The following is a 21,532-nucleotide window of genomic DNA, read 5'->3' as shown; positions in this document are numbered from 1 at the left end:
GTACAGCTTTGTGTTTTGGATGTTCTTTTGTATCTCTTCCCCCACCACTCCCAGCCATTTGCTTTGCCACCATTTTAGACATTGTTTTTTTATCACCTTTATCACAAAGGATAAAGATTTGCTACTTTAATATATGTTTGTTTGTGTCTTTGTTTCTTTGTTGTTGTTTTGTTCTTTAAGACAGAGTTTCTCTGTAGCCCTGCCTGTCCTGGAACTCACTATGTAGACCAAGCTGGCCTTGAACTGGAGATCTGCCTGTTATGCTTCCCAAGTTCTGGGATTAAAGGTGTGCGCCACCACTGCCGTGCATCACCACTGCCCAGCCACTACTGCAATTTTTAACTACAAGGAATCCTTTGACTTCTAATTAAATTAGATTTCTAATTTAATTAAAACGAAATTTTAAATATTGGTACCTGAGCAGCCTTGAACATAGAATGAAGAGATTATATAAGTGCTTACAAATCTGCTCCTAGGATGTGCTAAATGCATCTATATCTCCCTCACACCTAGCTCTAGAGTATCCATGGCAGTGTATTTACTGATACAACTTTAATTCAGGTTTGCATTCAAGGAGCACTGTTGAATTTATCCAGTTGAATACTGAGAATTTGTTAAAGGTTTTGTAATAGCGCCCTCTATTGGCTCTAACTGAGGTATGTGCAAGTGGAATTTAAACATTTGAGGGAGCTAATGGCTCATTCTTTAACTAACTAACTTCTATGTTAGAATTGAAGTAGTCTGCTAAAGATGGATCTGTGCTTTAAAGGCAGGCCCACCATGTTAAGGCACAGTTAGCAACAATGCAAAGCACTGAGGCTCACGACCTGAAGACAGTTTTGAGGATAAGTACTCTCACATGATGGGTGAAAAAACCAAATCTCTGAGGTTTTACTTAAAAATGCTACTTGAATTTATAACTGGGATTAAAGTAAGGATGAAGTAAATAAAAATTTATTAGAGTTGGTATTTGCTAAATAAGTGTAGTCTCCTTCCTTGAAACTGAGTGATGTTTAAGGTGACGTACCAGCCTTGCCGTTAGTGTTAATGAAGGTGGAATTTAGGGTATGGTGTACCTGGTCATAAAAACTGTGTTTAGTCCCTTGGTTACCTCATTAAGAAACTTAATACATTGACAACCACAGGATTTTTGTTTGTAGTGTAAATTATGTGAAAAGCTCAATTTTGTATATTTATTTAAAAGTAAATTTTAAGTGATGAACTGTACTTTGTTTCTTAGTTATCAATTATTAACATTATTATTATTAATTATTAGTTATTATTCCTCTTTTCTAAGGAACGTGTTCAAAAAAGTTTCCCTCATCCAATTGATAAGTGGGCAATAGCTGATGCCCAATCAGCTATTGAAAAGAGGAAGAGAAGAAACCCTTTATCCCTGCCAGCAGAAAGAATTCATCATTTATTAAGGGTAAGCTGAAATAAGCCATGTTACCTATGAAAAGTAAAATAACTGAACAGTAAAATCCTTTGAATTTCCAGGGATTTATGCTGAGGTAAGGGGGCACTGTGGTGATGAGTAAAGAGTAGGCAACACAATGTGGTTTCAAGTCATTTCATACCAATAGTAAGAACAAATCCAAGAGACTTGGAAAAGTTATATTATAGATTTTGTTTACCCCAGGGTGACTAAAAAATAAAATCGTAAAAATTTCTCTCTTGCTGGTCAGAGTTAAGTATCCTATAAAGCTTTTAAAGTCTGTTAGCATTTTGTGTAGGGCTGTGAGACTGCAGTGAGTATCTGGGTTTTTGTGGAACAAACAAGCTGGTTCTGCTTAAATAAGTTAACCACTTTAATGTCCCCAGAACTAGAAAAGTGCCAAGAATCCTACTAGTGCTAGTTTTGTTTCTTTGCCATGACAAACAACTCTCTCCCTCTCTCACACATAAACACCTTATTGTAATATTTAAAACCTTAGTAAAAGTTTTTCTCTTTTTTACCTTTGAGACAAGGTCTTACATCATTGTCCAGGCTGGCCTTGGCCCGAGATGTGTGATCTTCCTGTCTCTGCCTCCCGAGTGCTGGGATTAGAGGCGTGCACTGCTATGCCTTGTATTTTCTCCTTGCTTGTAAAGAATTCATCTTCCTTTGGGAACTTGTAGCTCCACAAAAGAACATACTCTCTATATAGCCTAATAATAGGATCATTTAATATGCTTAGTAGCACAATACATGGAGAGTTTTGTTGTGTTTTGAATTCTGTTTTTCATGGAAAGCCAAGAGTGTCATGAGGTTCCGTGGGAAAGGGTAGAGCATAAGACGCATAGCTATTCCTGGATGCCAATATTTTGTCACTCATTTGGTATGAACATTCTTTTTTTTTTTTTTTTTTTTTTTTTTTTTGGTTTTTCGAGACAGGGTTTTTCTGTGTAGCCCTGGCTGTCCTGGAACTCACTCTGTAGACCAGGCTGGCCTCAAACTCAGAAATCCGCCTGTCTCTGCCTCCCAAGTGCTGGGATTAAAGGCGTGCGCCACCACGCCCCGCTGGTATAAACATTCTTTTGTATGGTTTCTTCCATGCATTCCTACTTGGTAATCGACCATTGGCTCCCTACACCAAGCTCAGGCTTTGTGGCTCGGGCCATTTACTTACACAGGGATGTGTGCTGCCCCAGGATTGTGCATAACCAGAGACAACTTTACTTCCTTTTTTTTAAAGCTTACTTCCTTCAATTTGTGTGTGTGTGTGTGTGTGTGTGTGTGTGTGTGTATTTTTCATGATTGAACCAGTGAAAATTAAATCATTGAATATTGGTAATGACAGGCTTCAGTGAAAGTTAAGCTGGGTTGTATGTTGTTTTATTTTGTAATTGGTATATCAATATTTCTGTATATGATGTTTAAACATGCTTTCCTTTTAATTTTTCAGGAGGTTCTAGGTTATAAAATTGACCACCAGGTTTCTGTTTACATAGTAGCAGTATTAGAATACATTTCTGCAGATATTTTAAAGCTGGTGGGGAATTATGTAAGAAATATACGGCATTATGAAATTACAAAACAAGACATTAAAGTGGCAATGTGTGCTGATAAGGTAGGAGAATCAGCTTCTGTGTGTTGTATTCATAAATTTTACTTATGGTTTATTAGATGCTAATATATTCTTCAGAAAGAATAGAATTGTGCATTGCATAAGAAATGTCATAGCATGCATGCAGGTTGTGACTGTATGGACATAAGGCAGAGGTGGGCGGTACTTAAGTGGCTTTTGAGGAAAGAAGATGTTTTCTGATGGCATTCTATTCCACTTGCCTCACACTCTAACCATTCTGGTTATAGACTCTCCTTATATGTGTTAGTGTTTATTCTAAAAGAATAATTTAAAGTGAAAGAGATGATCTGGTCTGAAGAATTAAGTATTTTGATATTTTTAAATGGAGATAAAGTACTTGGTATTTATGATTACAATTGAAAATGAATACAAAATGTTTGCTACTTTGTTTTAAATGTGTATGTGTGTGCACTTAGATTAGTTTATGTGTTCAGTGTACACACAGGGATTCAGACAAGTCAGAACAAGTCTCAGATAACCTAGAAATGGAGTTTCAGAGATTTTATGGTGCTGGAAACTGAACCCAGGTGCTCTGTGCAAGCCATGAGCTTTTAACAGCCAAGGCACCTCTCTAGCTCATCTGCTAAAAGATTCAGTTTTACTTCTGTGGCACATGGGAGGGGCCATGCTGTGCACATGAGCACAGTTGTTTGTGAAGACCAGAAGAGATACCAGAACCCTGAAGTTATAGGCAGTTGTGAATTGCCTGACATGGCTTTTGGGAACTGATACAATTATGTGTTCTTAACCACTCAGCCATCTGTCTAACCCTCTTGCTTGCTACTTTTTAAATGAATCATAGAAGTAAAATATTTTTGAGTATCTATTATGTGCTCACACAAAACTGAGATCCAGAAAACCATGTTAAAAGGGGGCTGGGATGTATTTAACTGGTAGCGAGTGTGCCTAGAATGCATAAAGCCTTGGAGTTGGTTTCTGGTCCTGAGTAGACTGAATGAAATATGCATGTGGAAGCAGAAAGATCAGAAATTCAAAGCCAGCCTTGGCTACATAGTGACTTTATGGCTAGCTTCAGTTATATGAGGCCCTATCTCTAAAGTTTAAATTTTTTAAAACTTTCACTTTAGAGTTGTTGAAAGGTGACTTATATTGTAGCCTAAGGTAAACTACTTCAGTGACACTGTCAAAGTTCACAAGAGTGGGAAGGGTGAGTTTCAGCAAGAGTAACAGTGGAAAACTTTTTGAAGAAACTTGGTTTTTAATGTGTGTAGATGTTTTACCTGCATGTATGTTTGTCACCATGTTGATGCTGGTTGCCATGGAGGCCAGAAGGGGGCATCTGATTCCTAAGAACTGGAGTTAAAGAAGATTGTGAGCCACCATGTAGGTGCTATGAATGAAGCCCAGGTCCTCTGAAGAACATTAATTTTTTCTTAACCTCTGAGCCATCTCTTCTCTAGAGGCCAATTCAAATTCTAGGGCAGTTTGTCCTCTCATCCCCACACACATGGCATGTGGATCCCCTTGTGAAAGAAAAAAAGGAATTCCTAGGGCATTTACCTTCAAATGAGTCTACATTATTATTTGACACTTCTATTTTATCTCTGACTACATAGGTATTGATGGATATGTTTCATCAAGATGTAGAAGATATAAATATCTTATCTTTAACTGATGAAGAGCCTTCCACCTCAGGAGAACAAACTTACTATGATTTGGTAAAAGCATTCATGGCAGAAATTCGACAATATATAAGAGAATTAAATCTAATTATAAAAGTTTTTCGAGAACCCTTTGTCTCTAATTCCAAATTATTTTCATCGTATGTAAGTATATTTTATGCTGTTTTTGCATGTGTTGTTAGATTTCACTTCAAATTTGAACTTACATAATTCATCATTTCTGATTTGTCAGTTTTTAAAGTTGTGGGACATAGTCATGATCACAAATAAAGTGCTACTCAGTTTCAAGTGATTAAACATCAGAAATTGAAAGACAAAATCTAAAACAGACCAATTATGTAAGTGAAAATGAAATCACATAATAATCCACTTATTTCAGGGAATAAAGCTTCTTGTTTAGGTGGAAGATACTTTTGATTCAATTGACTTATTTGAGACATTTAAATGATACTTATCAACAGCAGCTGTACTGTTGGACACCACATTTAGATGAGTCAGAGACAGTACCCTGGTCAGGGCAGAGCTGGAAACCTAAGATGAAGAGCATCAGTGCCCATACTGACCTTGCTAAACCAAGAGAGTGATCAGTGATGGGGACAGTGCCAGCTCTGGAGCTCCTGGTACAGCAGTGAGTGACTATGAAACAATAATGAGAGGGGCTGAGAGTACAACCCATGGCAGAGCACTTGTCTAATCTGCATAGGAAACCTGGGTTCAGTTTCCACCATTAAAAAATTAAATAATTAGATTTTATAATTAGTTTGTAAATATGATAAGCACTATTTATTGAATTAGTTTAAATGTATGAGATGCATGGCATTTAAATTGTTTCATTTAATTTGCTTTTCAAAAAAGCAAAGGAGAAAGTTATCTTTCACAAGAATCAACAATCAAATTTGCTAAATGGTATTCAGCAAATCAAAAGCATAGTGAGATACTTCCATATACTTATTAGAAAGACTTAAACAGTATCAGATATTGAGAAGGATGTGCAGTGACTGCTCATGGGTTTGTAAAACTTCATTGTTACTTGTAAGATATAAGTCAGTAAGACTGGATGGTTTTGTAACACACTTCTACATTTTCTGACAATTCTGTTCTGTTAGTTTTTTGCTTAGAAGAAACAAAAACAAGGTCATACAAAATAGCAGTTTTATTTTATAGCTCAAAACTGGAAATAACTCAGTGCATACCAATTGTGAGGAGAAATTGTGATTTGCTCATATAGTGGATGGCTTTTCACCAAGAATAAAGAGTGGAGTACTTATGCATACATTCATATAGCTGGACCTCAGAACACAAGCAGAGAAGCTGGATCCACAAGACTTGTCTCTACTTGACAATGTTCTGAACAGAGACTTCTAGTCACGGGGACTTGAGAACACTCGTTTTCTGGCAGTGAGGATGGTGGAAGCTGATGCAGATGAGACATAAGGGAACTTTTTAAAAAATATTATTTTATTTTATGTGTGATTGTTTTCCTGTGAAGGTCAGAAGAGGGCACTGGCTCTCCTGGGACTGGAGTTAATAGATGATTAGAGCCTCCATGTGGGTTCTGGGACCTGAATTCAGGTTGTCTGGGAGAGTAGCCAATGCTCTTAACTGCTGAGCCATCTCTCCAGTTCCCATAAGGAAATTTTTTAAGACAAGGAAATGTTGTGAATAGTGACTGTTATGAGGTTACAGTTATACAGAGGAATAACTGTATACAGTCTGACCGAACAGTACATCTAAAGTAGGGGTATCTCATTGCATACAAACCATATCTCAAAATTGACAGAATAAAAACCACTGATAAAATAGTAATCAACAGATTTTAATAGAACAGTGTAAAATTATATGGTCTCTAAGAAATGTACAAAATGACCATTTTATTAGTGTCAGTTTAATAACATTTGATGTGTTTGCATACAATGTTCCAAGTAGTAGATGCACACACCAGGGCTCTGGACTATAAATAGAACAATGGAAAGTCACTTTTGCTAATGAGTTTAGGTTGTCTTTTGCAGAGATGACCATAGTCTAAGTATACTGAAAGCCACTCAATGGTAAATACATTTTATAGTGTACTTACATGGTCTACACACAGGAAGACATACGTGCTTTAAATGTGCTTTTTGGTGAGATCGTATGCACTCATTTCTCCTTATTTAACCCTGCTGATACAAAATACTTTTTTGCTTTAGACAATTTCTTTATATCCCATCCATATTAACCCTCTCCATCCTCAGTCTCAGAAAACCAGTTTATGATATGTTAATTAAAGATTGATAGAAAAACTGGATGTTACACAGAAAACAAGAATATCACAGTTGAATAGACAATTAAAATATTCCTTCATTTTCCCATTACACATCTGGTAAAATTATGTATCTGGATAAAGCTGTACTTTTCCTGTACTTCAACCAAAATGTTGTATCACAGCAGATATAATGCAGAGTCAAATAGCACAGTCCTGTTCTCTGTTAAACTGTATTGAAGATTAGTAAAAAGAGTGTGAAGATGTTCTAAAGCAAAATAAAGCAAAATGATTGGTAGAGAGACGTATTTCTTAATTGTATATCACTAAAGAAGGAATTTTAAAGTATTTTTTTATTGTAAGTCATTAAAATTTCTCAATATCTACATTAAACCTTGATTATAAAATGATTTTTTTTTACTGAAAAGATATCTTTTGTTATAAAACATGACTGAATTAATACTTCTTTCCCTCTCCTCCACAGGATGTAGAAAACATATTTAGTCGTATAGCAGATATACATGAACTTAGTGTGAAGTTGCTGGGCCATATAGAAGACACTGTTGAAATGACAGATGAAGGCAGTCCCCACCCACTAGTAGGAAGCTGTTTTGAAGACTTAGCAGAAGTAAGTATATCAATTATATTGTCAATTATATAGCAAAAGAAGTCTGTTTGTAAGTACATTTGCATTAAAATGGGGTTCTTAATTCCTATTTCCAGTTTAAGTCACAGGTAGTTAACTGATCTACCATTGCTTCTTTTTCATAGTAGGTCAACATTTATTACTGTTATCAAGTACAGAAATAGTTACCAAGCACTATACCCAATCCCAGTGTCTCACTCTGAAACTTTGAAAGAAAGTTCAAGGCAAGCCCACTTGTGAGTGAGAAAAGCTTTTGTGTAGGGTCCCTGTCTTCACAGTCACAGTCACAGTCACAGTCACAGTCACAGAGCACTGCTGGGTGTTACATGTGTGGCTCCAGGTAAGTTACTGACATTTTGCTTCTTTATACACATTTGTAAAATAAGAAGAATAACAATAACAAGACTCAAATTTTTATTGTAAAACCTAAGATAATATCCCTTAAATATTTGGCTAATTCCATTTACATAGTAAAATAACCAGTATGTGATAGCCACATTAAATTTTAGAATTGAACAATGAGGTGCTTCGAAACTCAGGTCCATGGCACAGACAGTTAAGATCCCATGGGAGTCTGGTAACCCTGAGTATTTCCAATGCTAATTGTGAGTTGTAATAAGTCATCACTGGTAGTCATTCTGAGGTTTCTTACTTTTGTCTTGCTCTAAAACTCATTCAATCTTTTAGTATAATGGTGCTGAGCTCATGGGAGATTAAAGAGCCATGGATCTAGCTCTTTTGGTAAACTCTCCCAGCACACATGAGGCCCTTGGTTCAGTTCCCAGGGCCATATGAACTGGGCATGGTGGTACACACGATGTAACCCTATAATTAAGGCAGTGGCAAAGTGGATGCAGGGGTTTCAGAAGGTGGGTATCATTCTCAGCTTACAAGAGCATACAGAGCAAGTTGGGCGCCAGGCTAGAGCTGTGTGACACTCTTATAGTTCTCTCTCACTGTGCTAACGCACCATGACCAAGAGCTACTTGGGGGAGAAAAGCATTTATTTGGTTTACAGGTCACAATGTATCATGGGAAGCCAGAGCAGGAACCTAGAGGCAGGAACTGCAAAAGACTGGAGGATAGCAGCTTTGGCTTGCTCAGCTTGCTTTCATATATAACTCAGAACTTAGGCCTAGGGATGACATCACCCACAGTGGGCTTGGAACTTCTATGTCAATCACCAATCCAGGTATTTTTCTTAATATAGGTTCTCTCTTCCCATGTGACTCAATCTTTTGTCAAGTTGACAAATGACTATCCAGCACAGAGGTTCTGTCTCAGAAAACAGATAGACAAAACCAGTGTTCCGGGTAGAAGCCTCCAGGAGAATTCAGGAACTGAAAATGAATACTAGTACAGGGACTGCATAGTACAAAAGGTTAGAAATGGAACAGAAATAGACAGGGTTGTCTTGTTTGTAGTCAATAGTTAGCAAATACAAGAAAATATACTAAAATATTAGGTGAGTTCACGGTATTGGTTTAGAAAAAAGACCAGAATTCCTGTGCTGTTACACCTGCCAGAACATAGAGCTTTTACAGGCAAAAGGTACCCCGTCTCAGAAGGACACAGTAAGCAAATAGGGCAGGTGAGATGTGTAGGCCTAACAGTCTGAGCTTGGTCCCTGGGGGAGTCCCAGCCTTAGAGTTCAGTCCCTAGAACTGACTCCCAAATGTTGTCCTCTGACCTGTGTACCCCAGTACACACATACACAAACATGATTCTACTACTACTAATGATAATGATGATAGTAAAATTCAAAAGCCTAACTAAAAGTATATAAGACCTGTTAAGGAAAACTGTAAAATATGTAGGTTGATATGGAATGTACAAGTGAATGGTAATACATACATGCTATTCTGTGTTTGTGGATGGAAAACTCAATATTACATTCATGTTAATCATTCACAGAATAGCCAGAGTACAGCAAGCTGATCTTTAATGGGTACAAATGAGGTGTGGTCCATGAAGCCTAGCTTGCATTGCAAGGTCTAGCTATCCAGTGAGATCCTATCTAGACTGTCTCACCCACTACCTACCACCTACTCAGAAGAGGAGACAAGATCACTCTAGAGGAATGGCACATGGAGGAGACTTGCTTTGTCACATATTTAGATTCATTAAATAGGAATGTCAGAGTTGCTACCAGTATAGGCAGGCAATGAAACCGAAGGGAATTACAGTTTTGGCATGTGGCACAGATTGCATTGATCAGTAGAGACAGAACAAATTAATAATTAAATTATGAGTTGAACCAAGGAATAAGAAAGCAGGATGGCCTGGAGTGTTACCTGCCACATGGCACCTTATGGTGTCCAGAGCTCTAGTCCAAGGTGTTCACATACGGTGTTCTATTAACTCCTTTTAAAGTAATTTAAAAACAGTACTAAAGGTAATTAACACATAATTTGTATTATATCTTAAATCACTTGTCTTATTTCTTGCCTACTACATTCATTCATTTATCTCTTTCTAGAATTAGCTGTTGCAGAAGCGAACACGTTAGATTCTGAAGTGCTGTGTGTGCATGTGTGTGGTGTGTAGTAGGGGTCGGAGGACAGTTTGCATAAGTCACTTCTATCCTTCCACTCTGTGGGTCCCAGGGATTGAACTAAGGTCATCAAACTTGTCAACAGATGTGTCACAGGTGTCTTTACTCACTAGGCTATCTCTGTCCCTCTTAACAGTTTTATAACTGGAATAGGGCACTGGATCAAAGATGGGGAGGGCCCTATTCTTTGTGCTAAAATCAATGTACCTTCTTTGTGTTTCCTCAGAATCATCATACTCTTTTAGACCTAGCTATGAGACCTTAATGGTGATTGGTATATTAATAATGATTTTTTTTTTTTGCAGTTTGGATTAAGTTAGTTTTATGAAAACAGAGGTTTACATGATAGAAACAGTTACTTTTGATTTACAAAAATAGGAAAGTAAATGTCTAAAATTAAAAATATTTTTTTAGATTTATTTTATGTATTTTGCTTACAAGTTTTGTACAATATATGTCTCTGGTACCCCCCAGAAGCCAGAAGAGGGCATCAGATATCCTGGAACTGGAGTTATAAATGGCTGTAAACCACTGTGTGGGTGCTGGGAACCAAGCCTGGGTCCTCTGCAAGAGCAATAAGTGTTCTTAGCTGCTGAGCCATTTCTCCAACCCTCCCACTACATTTGAAAAAATAAATATCTAACATCAGCATTCTAAATGCTCATGTCTTATGTACCCAGCTATAGACATCTATTGTTCGTTGTCCAGGCTCATCTGTGCTGTTTTCTAGGCTGAGTCAGCCTACTCTTAGGACAACTCCTAGTTCCACTGCAACCTTTGATCGAGAAGCAGCATAGCATACAGTGACCTGCTACTCAGAAGAAAGGTCTACTGGATTCTTTCACTTGAGAAAATTGATTTATTCTGTTAAAATTATAATAGCCATTCAATTTTTATTTGGAGTCTTTAAACGAAATATGTTTCTGTAGATATGTTTATAATTTAATCTTTAGTATTTTGTATGGTGGATCATTTATTATTTATGATTATTTTTACTTTACTGTCTTCATTTTTTTTTTTTTAAGGAACTGGCATTTGACCCATATGAATCATATGCTCGGGATATTTTACGACCTGGATTCCATGACCGTTTTCTTAGTCAGTTATCAAAGCCTGGGGCAGCACTTTATTTGCAGGTATAGTGGTTGTTAAATTAAATTTTACAATGTTAGAAAAGTAAACTCTTAAAAAATACTAAATCACTTCCTTTTTTAGTCAATAGGCGAAGGCTTCAAAGAAGCAGTTCAGTATGTCCTGCCCCGGCTGCTGCTGGCCCCTGTGTATCACTGTCTGCATTACTTTGAACTTCTGAAGGTAAGAAAACTCTGTTATTTATAAAGCATTCAAGTGTCATTGTTTGCCACTTCATTTGCAAACGTATGTGAGCATCCACATACGTGAGTCTATATTCATTTTCTTTGTTTAGCTGAGAAGCAATTTTAAGTAACTTTCCAAAAGAATAGCATGTTTTCTGACTTTACAACTTAACTGTAAAGTAGTTGCCCAGTTTTATTTATTTTACCTTATCTGCATTTATTTTATGCTGAATTTATTCCCGTGCCATGAGTTTTTGTCATTCAGTTTCTTCTGGGATAACTTTTTCTGTGCAGCCTCCTCTTCTGGCTTTGGAGCAATCTGTCCCTTCTCAGTGAGGATCATCTCAGTGTGGCAGGGGAGCTCATGGATGGGTTAATCCAGCCATGAGCTCGGTAGCTTTGTCTGCGCATCTCAGGTGCCTTGTTCCCCTTTCTTGTTCAATGACTAGAGCATCTACGTCTAAACCCTTAAGTCCAGCATTACTCTCCCATTTTTAAGCATGTGCAGCAAAAATTCAGCGCACTTTTGGCCACCGCCCTTTGTCCAGCCCCACTGTTTGGCCTGGGCGCACCTACTGACTCCACCATTATACCACCAGAATGGCACACATGGCTTCTTTACAATGACATCCGCCAGATACTTGGTGGCTTTGTAGATATGCACTCCCTTGATGGCCTGGGCAGTTTGCTAGGTGTCTCAAAGTGAACACGAAGGTTTGAACCTCTTGGTTTGCATGGTTTTGTGGGGTTATCTGGGTCAAGAGACTGGTGAACCATCTTCACAGGTCACCTCTGGCCACTAACAGGAAGAGCCCAGTTTTATTTTTAATCATGTGGCCTTTTTGCTTAGATGGGTGATTCTTTGAAAGCAGCTGTGTATATATGCATCCAAGTCTCCATCTGAGGACCTCAGTAGCTACAGGGACTCTCCTCAGGGACCCAATATGAAAATAAGACTAAAGTAATACAAACTGTTAGTTCAATAAATTTTCATCATTCAGCATTGTAACAGTGTCAATATTGTTATTATTTTAAAGCAGTAAATTTGTATACTAGTAAAAGTTCTCCAACTGATCATAGTTAAAAATATTAAGTAAAAAAATTCTAAAGGACAAGTAGCCACATAAAACTTGAAAATTTATTACTTTATAAATAAAAGCAAAAAGCTTTGATGAGGATTTAAAAGACTATAAAATCCAGAAAAATTAAGAGCTGCATGATGGCACTGCAGATGGCACTAGTCACACACCTGACTGCTTGAGGTTGGTCCCTAAAGCTCCCATCAAGGTGGAAAGAGAGAACCAGTATCACAAAGTTGTTCCTGACCTCCATGTATAAGAATGCCCATCCATACACACACTCACACTCACACACAGACACAAGGAAACTTAAGGGATGGAGAGATAGCTTAGCACTTGCTGCTCTTCTAGAGGACCTGAGTTCAGTTTCTAACCCCACACTGGGCAGCTAATAAACTACTTGCAACTCCACATTCAGGGAGCTCCCGTGTCTTCCTCTGGCCTTGTCAGGCACCTATACACACATGGCATACAAACAGACACATAATTCAAAATGGTTTTTAAAGAAAAAAAGTTAGGCAACAGAGTTCAACCTTGTCTCAAAAAAAAAAAAAAAAATTAGAAAGGCCGGTGAGGTTGTGCTTGCCGCCAAGCCTAATTACGAGTTTGACTCCTGGGACCCACATGGTAGAAGGAGAGACTTCTGCAAGTTGCTCTTCTTACCTATCTCCATACGTGTACACATAAAAGCAAACACGTGCACACACATACACACATGCACACACTCTAAATAAATAATTTATTTTTTAAAAAAGAATGCTATTTAAAATTATCTGAGTATGGTGGATCAAACCTACAGTACCAGCACTTGAGAGACTAAGGCAGGTAGATGACTATGAATTCGAGGACAAGCAAAGTTACATAGAGAGTTGTAAGCGAATCTGGGCTACAGAATGAGACCTTGCCTTGGGGAGTTGTGGGGGATAATTTTCATTATATAATTAAGATTTCTCAGGTCTTTAGGACTTAATGTTTTTCTTCTGTGTGTGTTCCTGGTTCCTGACTTACACTGCACTGCAGAGTGAGGAGTACATGGTATGTAGTACATGGAACAGTAGTACATGGTATGTAGTACATGGAACAGGGGACAGGTGAGTCCACACACATACTCATCTGTTTTCCATTCTGGATTCTTTCACAATTAATACATGACTTGTATTTTTATTTATTTTACATGTGTATACACAAGCAAATGCACACACAAGTGCACCACAGTGTACATGAGGCCAGAGGTTCCCTCCTGCCACCATTGTGGGTCCTGGGGATCAACCTTGAATACTTGTACCTGTCAAGCCATCTGCCAGTCTTCCTTGTACTTCAGTTTGTATTTGTTGGTATACTGTTCAACTTATTTTTGTTGGGGAGAATTTTCAGGGTGTATTACTGTGTATGTCTGGGGGTAGGTGGTGCATATGTATGAGTGACAGAAGTCAACATTGGGGAACTGAAAAAAGTCTTCAGTTATTCACCACCTTAGTTTTGTGTATCTGACAGGGTCTTTTATTGAACTTAGAACCTGCCAATTCAGCTAGAATTGTTGGCCAGTCATTTTCAAGGGTCTGCCTGTGTCTACCTTGCCAATGCTGAGATTATAGCTGCCTGATTGTGAGGGTTTTTTTGTTGTTGTTGTTGTTGTAGTTGTTGTTGTAGTTGTTGTTGTTTGTTTTTAAAGGCAAGGTCTCTGTATCCCTGAATGTCCTCAATATGTACACTAGGCTGGCCACAAACTCACAGAAATCCACCTGCCTCTGCCTCTGGAGTTCTGGGATTAAAGGCAGGTGTGTACTGTCTAACTCTTTTAAGTGGATATCTGAACTTGGGTCCTCATACTTAGGCAAGCATTTTACCAACAAAGCTATCTTCCCAGCTGCCTCAGATTCTGTTTTGAGAAGCTGGTATCATGACATAATCTAAATAAATGAAGAACTGGTCAGTATACACTATTATATAAGAAGGTTTGCAAAATTATCTAATACAGCAATGTATTTGTAGGTTACAAAGGTTCTAATGTTCAGTGAACAGCCCCCCACCCCCACCCCCATAGGATTCTTGGTACAATATTTTATTTTCTTTGGGGAATTGTTATTACTCCCAGATGTCTATCTATACTTGGTAATTCTGGAGACAAAAGTGATTGCATGGGATTGGGGCACTTGGAGCCTAACCATAATTTATCTGTGTGTGGAGTGGGTTCAGAATTTTGTTGACACTGAAGTCTTTCTACCTGCTGTGTGGCTAGAGAAAAATCACTCTACTTTTTTGGTCCCTGGTTTCCTTGTTTATAGATGGCTTATTTCACTAGGTAGGACCATCAACCTCAAACAGTGCATTTGTAAATGTTACTTCATGAATAACAGTAACATAGACACTTGCATGTTTTCAACACTGGAGATGTTTCTTACTGTCCTTAATGCTCGCCACTGACCATACCCTTACTCTCCTGTACTCACTGTCTTCGTTGGCTAGCTTGGGCCTCACCCATCACACCACCTTTGAGTCTTCTCTCTCCCTTACCGTCAGCACCTCAGAATTTAACATCAGAAATGACCCTGCATTCAGCCACAAGTGTCCATCTGTAGTGACTTCACCTTCATGTCACTGTCTAGACACAGTGACAGCTTGTTTATATGGTCTTTGTAATTCCTTGAACTCTCAGGAGACGTACAATTGGTTCTCTGGCAGCTGTAACAGGAAGTCTCAGCTCTTGAGCTTCACCGCTGCTGTCTTTAAGTTTATCTCAGTAGTGTTCTGCCATGAGCTTCAGCAGCCCTGGATATGCCAGCTCCGTGCTCGGGGCCGTTTGTCCTCCTTTTCCTCCCACGGGCCTGGTGGAGCTGTTTGTTTGCTAAGCTCCCTTTTTAGTTGAGAGTTTGTTCAGTTGCAGGCTCCCTATCAGGTACCCTTTGTTCCCAAAGCTTATCTGTCCTTCAAGCTGCTGCATCTTTTCACACCTCCTTATAGACCTTGTTATGTTTTTATTGTCTGCCTTGTCTTCAGAGAGTATGTTCCCTGAGGAAACAGAACAAAGCCTATATGCCTTTGAATTCTCATGCCTAGCTTAGTACCTGGCATTTAAATCATTTATTAAATGCTTGTTAAATAATGAGTAGCAAAAATAAGTATTTTCTCAATTCCTATCTGTTATGTTTTAAAAGAAGTTTAACTGTAAATTTTATGTATATGTGTTTATTTGGGAAACTTAGAATGCCTTAAACTTTACAAATTCATAGGATGAAATTTTGCTGATATTTGCATAATACTGTCAGACAAAGAAATAAGAGTAATGTCATGTTTCCTGTGGGTTGGGAACATTAGGAAGGCATTTGCCAATGGATACAAAACTTAGTTAGGATTGAAGAAGGAAAGAAGTATTTTATAGTGCTAACTGAAATATGATTAAAATGAATTTATAAGCTTACTCAGAAAATACTAAATCACATGGAAGTGAAGGATTAATCTGAGGGCTCCAAGCACCTAACTTTGAGTGAGCTTACTAACATATGTCACCTAGGTAGTGTAGGAAGATAAGGGAAATAGGCTCAGACTTCATTAGAATTTAAGTTGGCTGAAGTTTTGCTGTTTTGTAAATTGGCTCTTTCAAACCCTTTTCTCTCACCAGAAGTGAGCATTTATCACACTCCTTGAAAAACAACCTTGGCTGCCATCTGCTTAGGTCTTGTTTATGGTGACAGAGACTGTGACTCCACTGGGAACTCAGAAAAGGTGGCTTGGGGATGGGGACCGAAAGGCCACCCCTAGATGAATACATAGTAAGAATACAACATTATAGCCTACTCTAAAAGCTGAGGGAAATTGTAGCTGGGGTTGGATCCCCTTAAGCATTAGCTAGGGTTCGTCCCACACTAACAAAGAGTTTTCTTGTCTGAGTGCTTGGATGAATTTCTCACTGGATTGAGTCTTTTTCTCATGACAGAAGAAATAATAAATTGAAGAGAATTTCAGCCTAGTGTAGAACATGCTTCTAGCATCTAGGGCCTGGAACAAAGATTTAAGACTAGCCTTGGTTACAAAGTAAGATCTTACTTCAAAATGGGAAACAAAAAAACCACATATACACACGTGCATACATACATACACGTGTGTGTGCGTGTGCGCGTGCACGCGCGCACACACACATGTGCACATATGGTGAGTATAGCAAATAGTAATATTGTATAGTTTTGAAAACTGCTGAGTAGATTTTAAGAATTTACATCTGAAAAAAATATTTGGCAGTACTATTATTTTGTCAAGCACCATATTGTATACCATAAACATATATAATTTTTGCTTGTCAATTAAAAAGTAAATTTTTTTCATTTAAAATTCTTTATTAAGCTTTTATTTTTAATCTTGTGTATGCTTGTGTGTGTGCACGCGCGTGTGCACACGCGCACGCATACACAAGCGCACGCACATAGGTGCCCTTAGAAGCTAGAGTTGTTAACCCCCCTCCTCCCTGGGACTGCACTTAACAGGCACCTGTGAGCAGCTGGATAGGTGCTGGGAGGCCTCTGGAAGAACACTATATCCTCTTAATCAGAGCCATCTCTTTGACCTAAAGTTTTACTGATTTTAGTACTACTTGAATTTTAAAAATTACTTCCACAAAAATTTAACAGTCCTTAGACCCTTTTAATAGTTAGAAACATTAAAGTTAATATTTTATGAAGTGGAAAAAACTTCCTTGTGTATTTTTTTGTTATTATTGTTTCTTTGAGACAGGGTTTCTCTGTGTAGCCCTGGCTGTCCTGGAATTTTCTTTGTAGACCAGGCTGGCCTGAAACTCAGAGATCTACTTGCCTCTGCCTCCTGACGGCTGGGATCAAAGGCGTGCATCACTATACCTGACTCACTGTGAGCTTTTGAAAAATAAGTTGCTCCTATAATGTGATTTTTCTACATGAAATTTTGTTTGCTTTATTAAACAAATTTAGACTTTATTTAAACAAATTTTTATAACTAAATATAGTGACCAAAATTTTTAATACTACGAATTGGTTCACCAAAAATGTAAACAACTTTAGTTATATCCTGAAGTATCTCTTTGCAGTATGCTGAGTCCATGTAGCTTAAGGAAAAATAAGTTTTCTTTCATTTTAAAAATCAGGTAAAAGTCTGTTATGTACTATAGTATATGTTACTGATATTTTCTAAGGCTGCTATACCAAACTATAAACTTAGAGGCTAAAAACCCTTGTTTTCAGTAGTTTATTCTCTCTTCTCTAGAGGCAGAGAACAGGAGTTGAGAGGGCTTGCATCTTTAAGGGTCTAGGGAACAGCCCTAACTTGCTCTGAGCAGGCAGCAGCCATCCCTGGGCTTCATGGAGAGCCTCGCTCTGGACGCTCTGGATGTGGCCTTGGCCTGCATCAGGTGCATCACTTCCCATTCTGTGTGTCAGGCAGAGTCTCGCTGCCCTTTCCTTTCTCACAGTTGAACTTCAGTGGATTTAGGGTTCAGTCATAATCTAGCATGGTTTCATTTGATTAAACCTGCAAAAACCTCATTTCTAAGTAGGTTTTATTTCATTTCAGTTAACTATGTACATTAGTGGAAAGGTCTTTGGGCTGACAGCCATGGCCCTTAGGTTCTGGTTTTTCCTGCCTATTCATTTAAGTAAATGGTATTCATTTTATATTATGTTGGAGAAAGGTAGCTTCTAGAAATAAAATCATTAATTCATACGTTTCTTCTTAAAAGGAAGCCACTCTAGCTATTCTATGTTTTTGTTGTGTTTTGTTTTTGATTAACGTGAACTTTAATCAGTTATACACCATGGAGGTGGGGAAGGGATGTGACTCAGTATAGAATACCTGCTTACTATGAACAAAGTCCTGGGTTCAGTCCCCAGTACCACAAAATCATCTACAGTTTGTTTTGTGTTGAAACAGCCAAGTCTTATTCTTGAGAATACTTCTGTGATCATGTTTTCCTTTGACGATCTTTTATAGCACCTGGGCCATAGTTTGCTGGGAGCTGCTCTATACATAGTGTGCCCAGTTCTGCTTTAACAGTTCCTTTTGTTAGTCAGGGGTCAGGAGCAGATATGAAAAAGCCCTACTCTGTAGCCCAGGCTGCCTTGAAGCTTATTCTGTAGCCCAGCTAGCCGTAAAGTTGCAGTGATTCTTCTGCCTCAGGCTCCCAAGCACTGGATCAGTAGTTATGGGTCACCCCACTTTAAGCAGGGCCGCCCCACTGCTTATATCTAAGGATCAAAAAAGGAATCAAGGGTATGAGTGGCTTCTCTCCTATGAAAAGGTAAGTCTTCTCATCTGCATAGGACATGCACATTTTTACTATGCTTTAGAATGGTTCCTTAGGTGAGGTTCAGTGCACACACAATACAATCTTAGTAGAGTGCACTTGACAGTAAGTTCGTAGTGTTAGTAACAGTCACTGTGGAAAGTAACAAGGAAAGTAACAAGTTTCCTTGTCATTTACATATGACTGTAGCTACTTGGTTTCTGTGGCAACAATAAGCCATCTCTTTAATGATAATTAACTTTAATTGTTTTACATAATTTCCTAGTGTAAATCAATTTAAATAAAAAGAAAAGAATGGACATACAGAAAGGTTTTTATTAGTTGTGTGATGACCACAAACCTTTAATCCCAGCACTTGGGAGACATTCAGTAGATCCTCAGAGTTTGAGGCCACCCTAGTCTACATAGTGAGACTGTCTCAAAAAAATCTTTATTATACTGGAATAACACTTCCCTGTTAACTATGAAGGCAAAAAGAACATTTAAAAGTATTTTATCAGAAAACTTTATGAGTTCAAAACCTTTGGGGCTGGGGTAAGTCATACTGATACATTGCTTTTCTAGCACCGTGTTCCATCCCCAGCACTGTGGAAATGCTGGCACAAACCTATAATACCAGCACTAAATGGGGAGGCAGGCCTCAGAATTAAGAGTTCAAGGCCAGACAAAGGCACACAAGACCTTGTCTCAGAAAAAAGAAAGGAAGAAAACAGAAAAAAACACTTTGGGTTTGTGATTTTTTAAAATACTAACGGTGAGGCTAAAGGGACGGCTCAGTGCTTAAAGAGCACTGGCTGCTCTTCCAGAGGACGCAGGTTCAGTTCCCAGCACCAACATGAAAGCTAGTAACTGCCTGTACCCTTCATATATTGATATTTAAAGGAATATGACATCCTCTTCTGGCCTCCAAAGCGCATGGTACATAGACATACACGCAGGCAAAATAACCATACACATAAAATAAAACACAAGCAGTATTTTTCATATGCCAATATATTCTGTATGCAAAATGAAAGTTAAATGATACATAAAGGACTATGAAACATTTTTTGAATAGAAAATCAATGCATCCCTAAATATGTTTTGTTTTGGTATGTGCTTTATATTAGAATTTTGTACATTGGGTATATTTGCTGAGTTGGTAATATAACAGTAACAAAAACAGGAGCCAGAGAGATGGCTCCGTACCTAAGAGCACTGGCTGCTCTTCCAGAGAACAAGAGTTTAGTTCCCAACATACATGTAGATTAGTTTGGGAACATCTATAACTCCAGCACCCTCATCTGACCTGTGAGGGCGCTGCAGTGTAGAAGTACACACACACACACACACACACACACACACACACACACACAATTAAAATATGTCTATAATCCGAACAAAATACAGAGGGAACAATATTCTCCCTGTTGTCAAATCTTGCTCTGTATGTTAATGACTTGAATGTTTCTGACTTTACATTTTTAAAGATTAAAAAAAAACCATTTATTCATTTATATATGTAGGGAGGGGTAAGCAGAGGATGGGGGTAGCACATGTTTTTTAGGTCTGAGAACAACCTAAGGGAGTCAGTTTTCTCTTCCTACCATGTAAGTCCTTAGGATTGATCTGAAGCCATCAGGCTTGGCAGCAGCTTGACTTGCTGAGCAAGCTCGTCAGCCCTGACCTTTATTTTTGATTCTATCCTTGACCTTATCCTTGTGCCTAGAGCCATGCTTCACTCCTATGGAAGTTGGAAACAGTTTTGTGCTGTGTCTTCTCAGGAATATGACTGATGAGTACATACATGGCACTGCTCTTTTCAAGGTTCAACATGTGTTTTCTAAAGTGGCTCCTCATGCTTTCCACATGGAAACTTGGTGACGTGTTAATACAGACAGTAATACACAGAAAAGTCAAGTCTTCTGAAACAGAACAGAACCTTCTGCTTATAAAGCTCAGGCTGACCTCAGACTCCCAAGTGCTAGAGTGGCATGCATATGCTGCCAAACCTTGCAGAAACAATAAGAACTGCTCTTTGTCTCTGGAGACAGCTTCTTGTGTATCCAAGGCTGCCACTTCTTCCCGAGTCTTGTGATTACAGGTGTCTGCAACCATGTGTGGACTATATGGTATCAGAGGATAGAACTCAGGGCTTTATGCATGGTAGCTAAACACTACCAGGCTACATCCTCAGCCTAGAAAAATGATTCAAACAAATTGAGAGGCTGGAGAGGTGGCTCAGTTGTTAAGACACTTGTTGCTTTTGCACTGGACTTTGGTTCAGCTCCCAGCACCCACACAGTGGGTCACAGCCACCTGCAACTCCAGTTCCAGGGTATCTGAAATTCTCTTCTGACTTTTTGGGGACATGAAGCACTCACAGGATACACTTTCAGACATGCAGGCAAACACTCATACACATGAAATAAATCTAAAAAATACATCTATAGAACATTTAAAATGACTGAAGTAGGAAGAGCTGGATGAACATTATTTATCCTTAAATAAAGCGAGGTATTTCTTCTGCCCTTCCCACAGCAGTTAGAAGAGAAGAGTGAAGACCAAGAAGACAAGGAATGTATGAAGCAAGCAATAACAGCCCTGCTTAATGTCCAAAGTGGCATGGAAAAAATTTGCTCCAAAAGTCTTGCAAAACGAAGACTGAGGTAAATATTCCCACTTTAAAGTCTCCCTTTCTATCCTGAAAGTTGTGGTACAAATTCAGGGGCCTTAGCTC

The 21,532-nt window shown here is 38.4% G+C and overlaps 1 protein-coding gene across 3 annotated transcripts in view; it reads left to right on the top strand.

The window, feature by feature from the left end:
* The window catches only part of Sos1 (SOS Ras/Rac guanine nucleotide exchange factor 1), an 84,035-nt gene that overhangs the window by 22,950 nt on the left and 39,553 nt on the right, over positions 1 to 21,532 (top strand). For 2 of the 3 annotated variants that reach the window (XM_034514159.2, XM_076942326.1), the window contains exons 3-9: positions 1,298 to 1,429; positions 2,889 to 3,053; positions 4,649 to 4,858; positions 7,438 to 7,581; positions 11,179 to 11,289; positions 11,369 to 11,467; positions 21,334 to 21,461. In XM_034514159.2, coding sequence (XP_034370050.1) covers positions 1,298 to 1,429; positions 2,889 to 3,053; positions 4,649 to 4,858; positions 7,438 to 7,581; positions 11,179 to 11,289; positions 11,369 to 11,467; positions 21,334 to 21,461 — 989 coding nt within the window. The remainder of the gene's footprint in view (positions 1 to 1,297; positions 1,430 to 2,888; positions 3,054 to 4,648; positions 4,859 to 7,437; positions 7,582 to 11,178; positions 11,290 to 11,368; positions 11,468 to 21,333; positions 21,462 to 21,532) is intronic. The other variant, XM_076942325.1, reaches the window with a different exon arrangement.

The sequence above is a fragment of the Arvicanthis niloticus genome, chromosome 11 (genome assembly GCF_011762505.2).
Source record: "Arvicanthis niloticus isolate mArvNil1 chromosome 11, mArvNil1.pat.X, whole genome shotgun sequence".
NCBI lineage: Eukaryota > Metazoa > Chordata > Mammalia > Rodentia > Muridae > Arvicanthis > Arvicanthis niloticus.
Note: the sequence above shows the minus strand (reverse complement) of the source record. Positions and strands in the feature narration are given on the sequence as shown.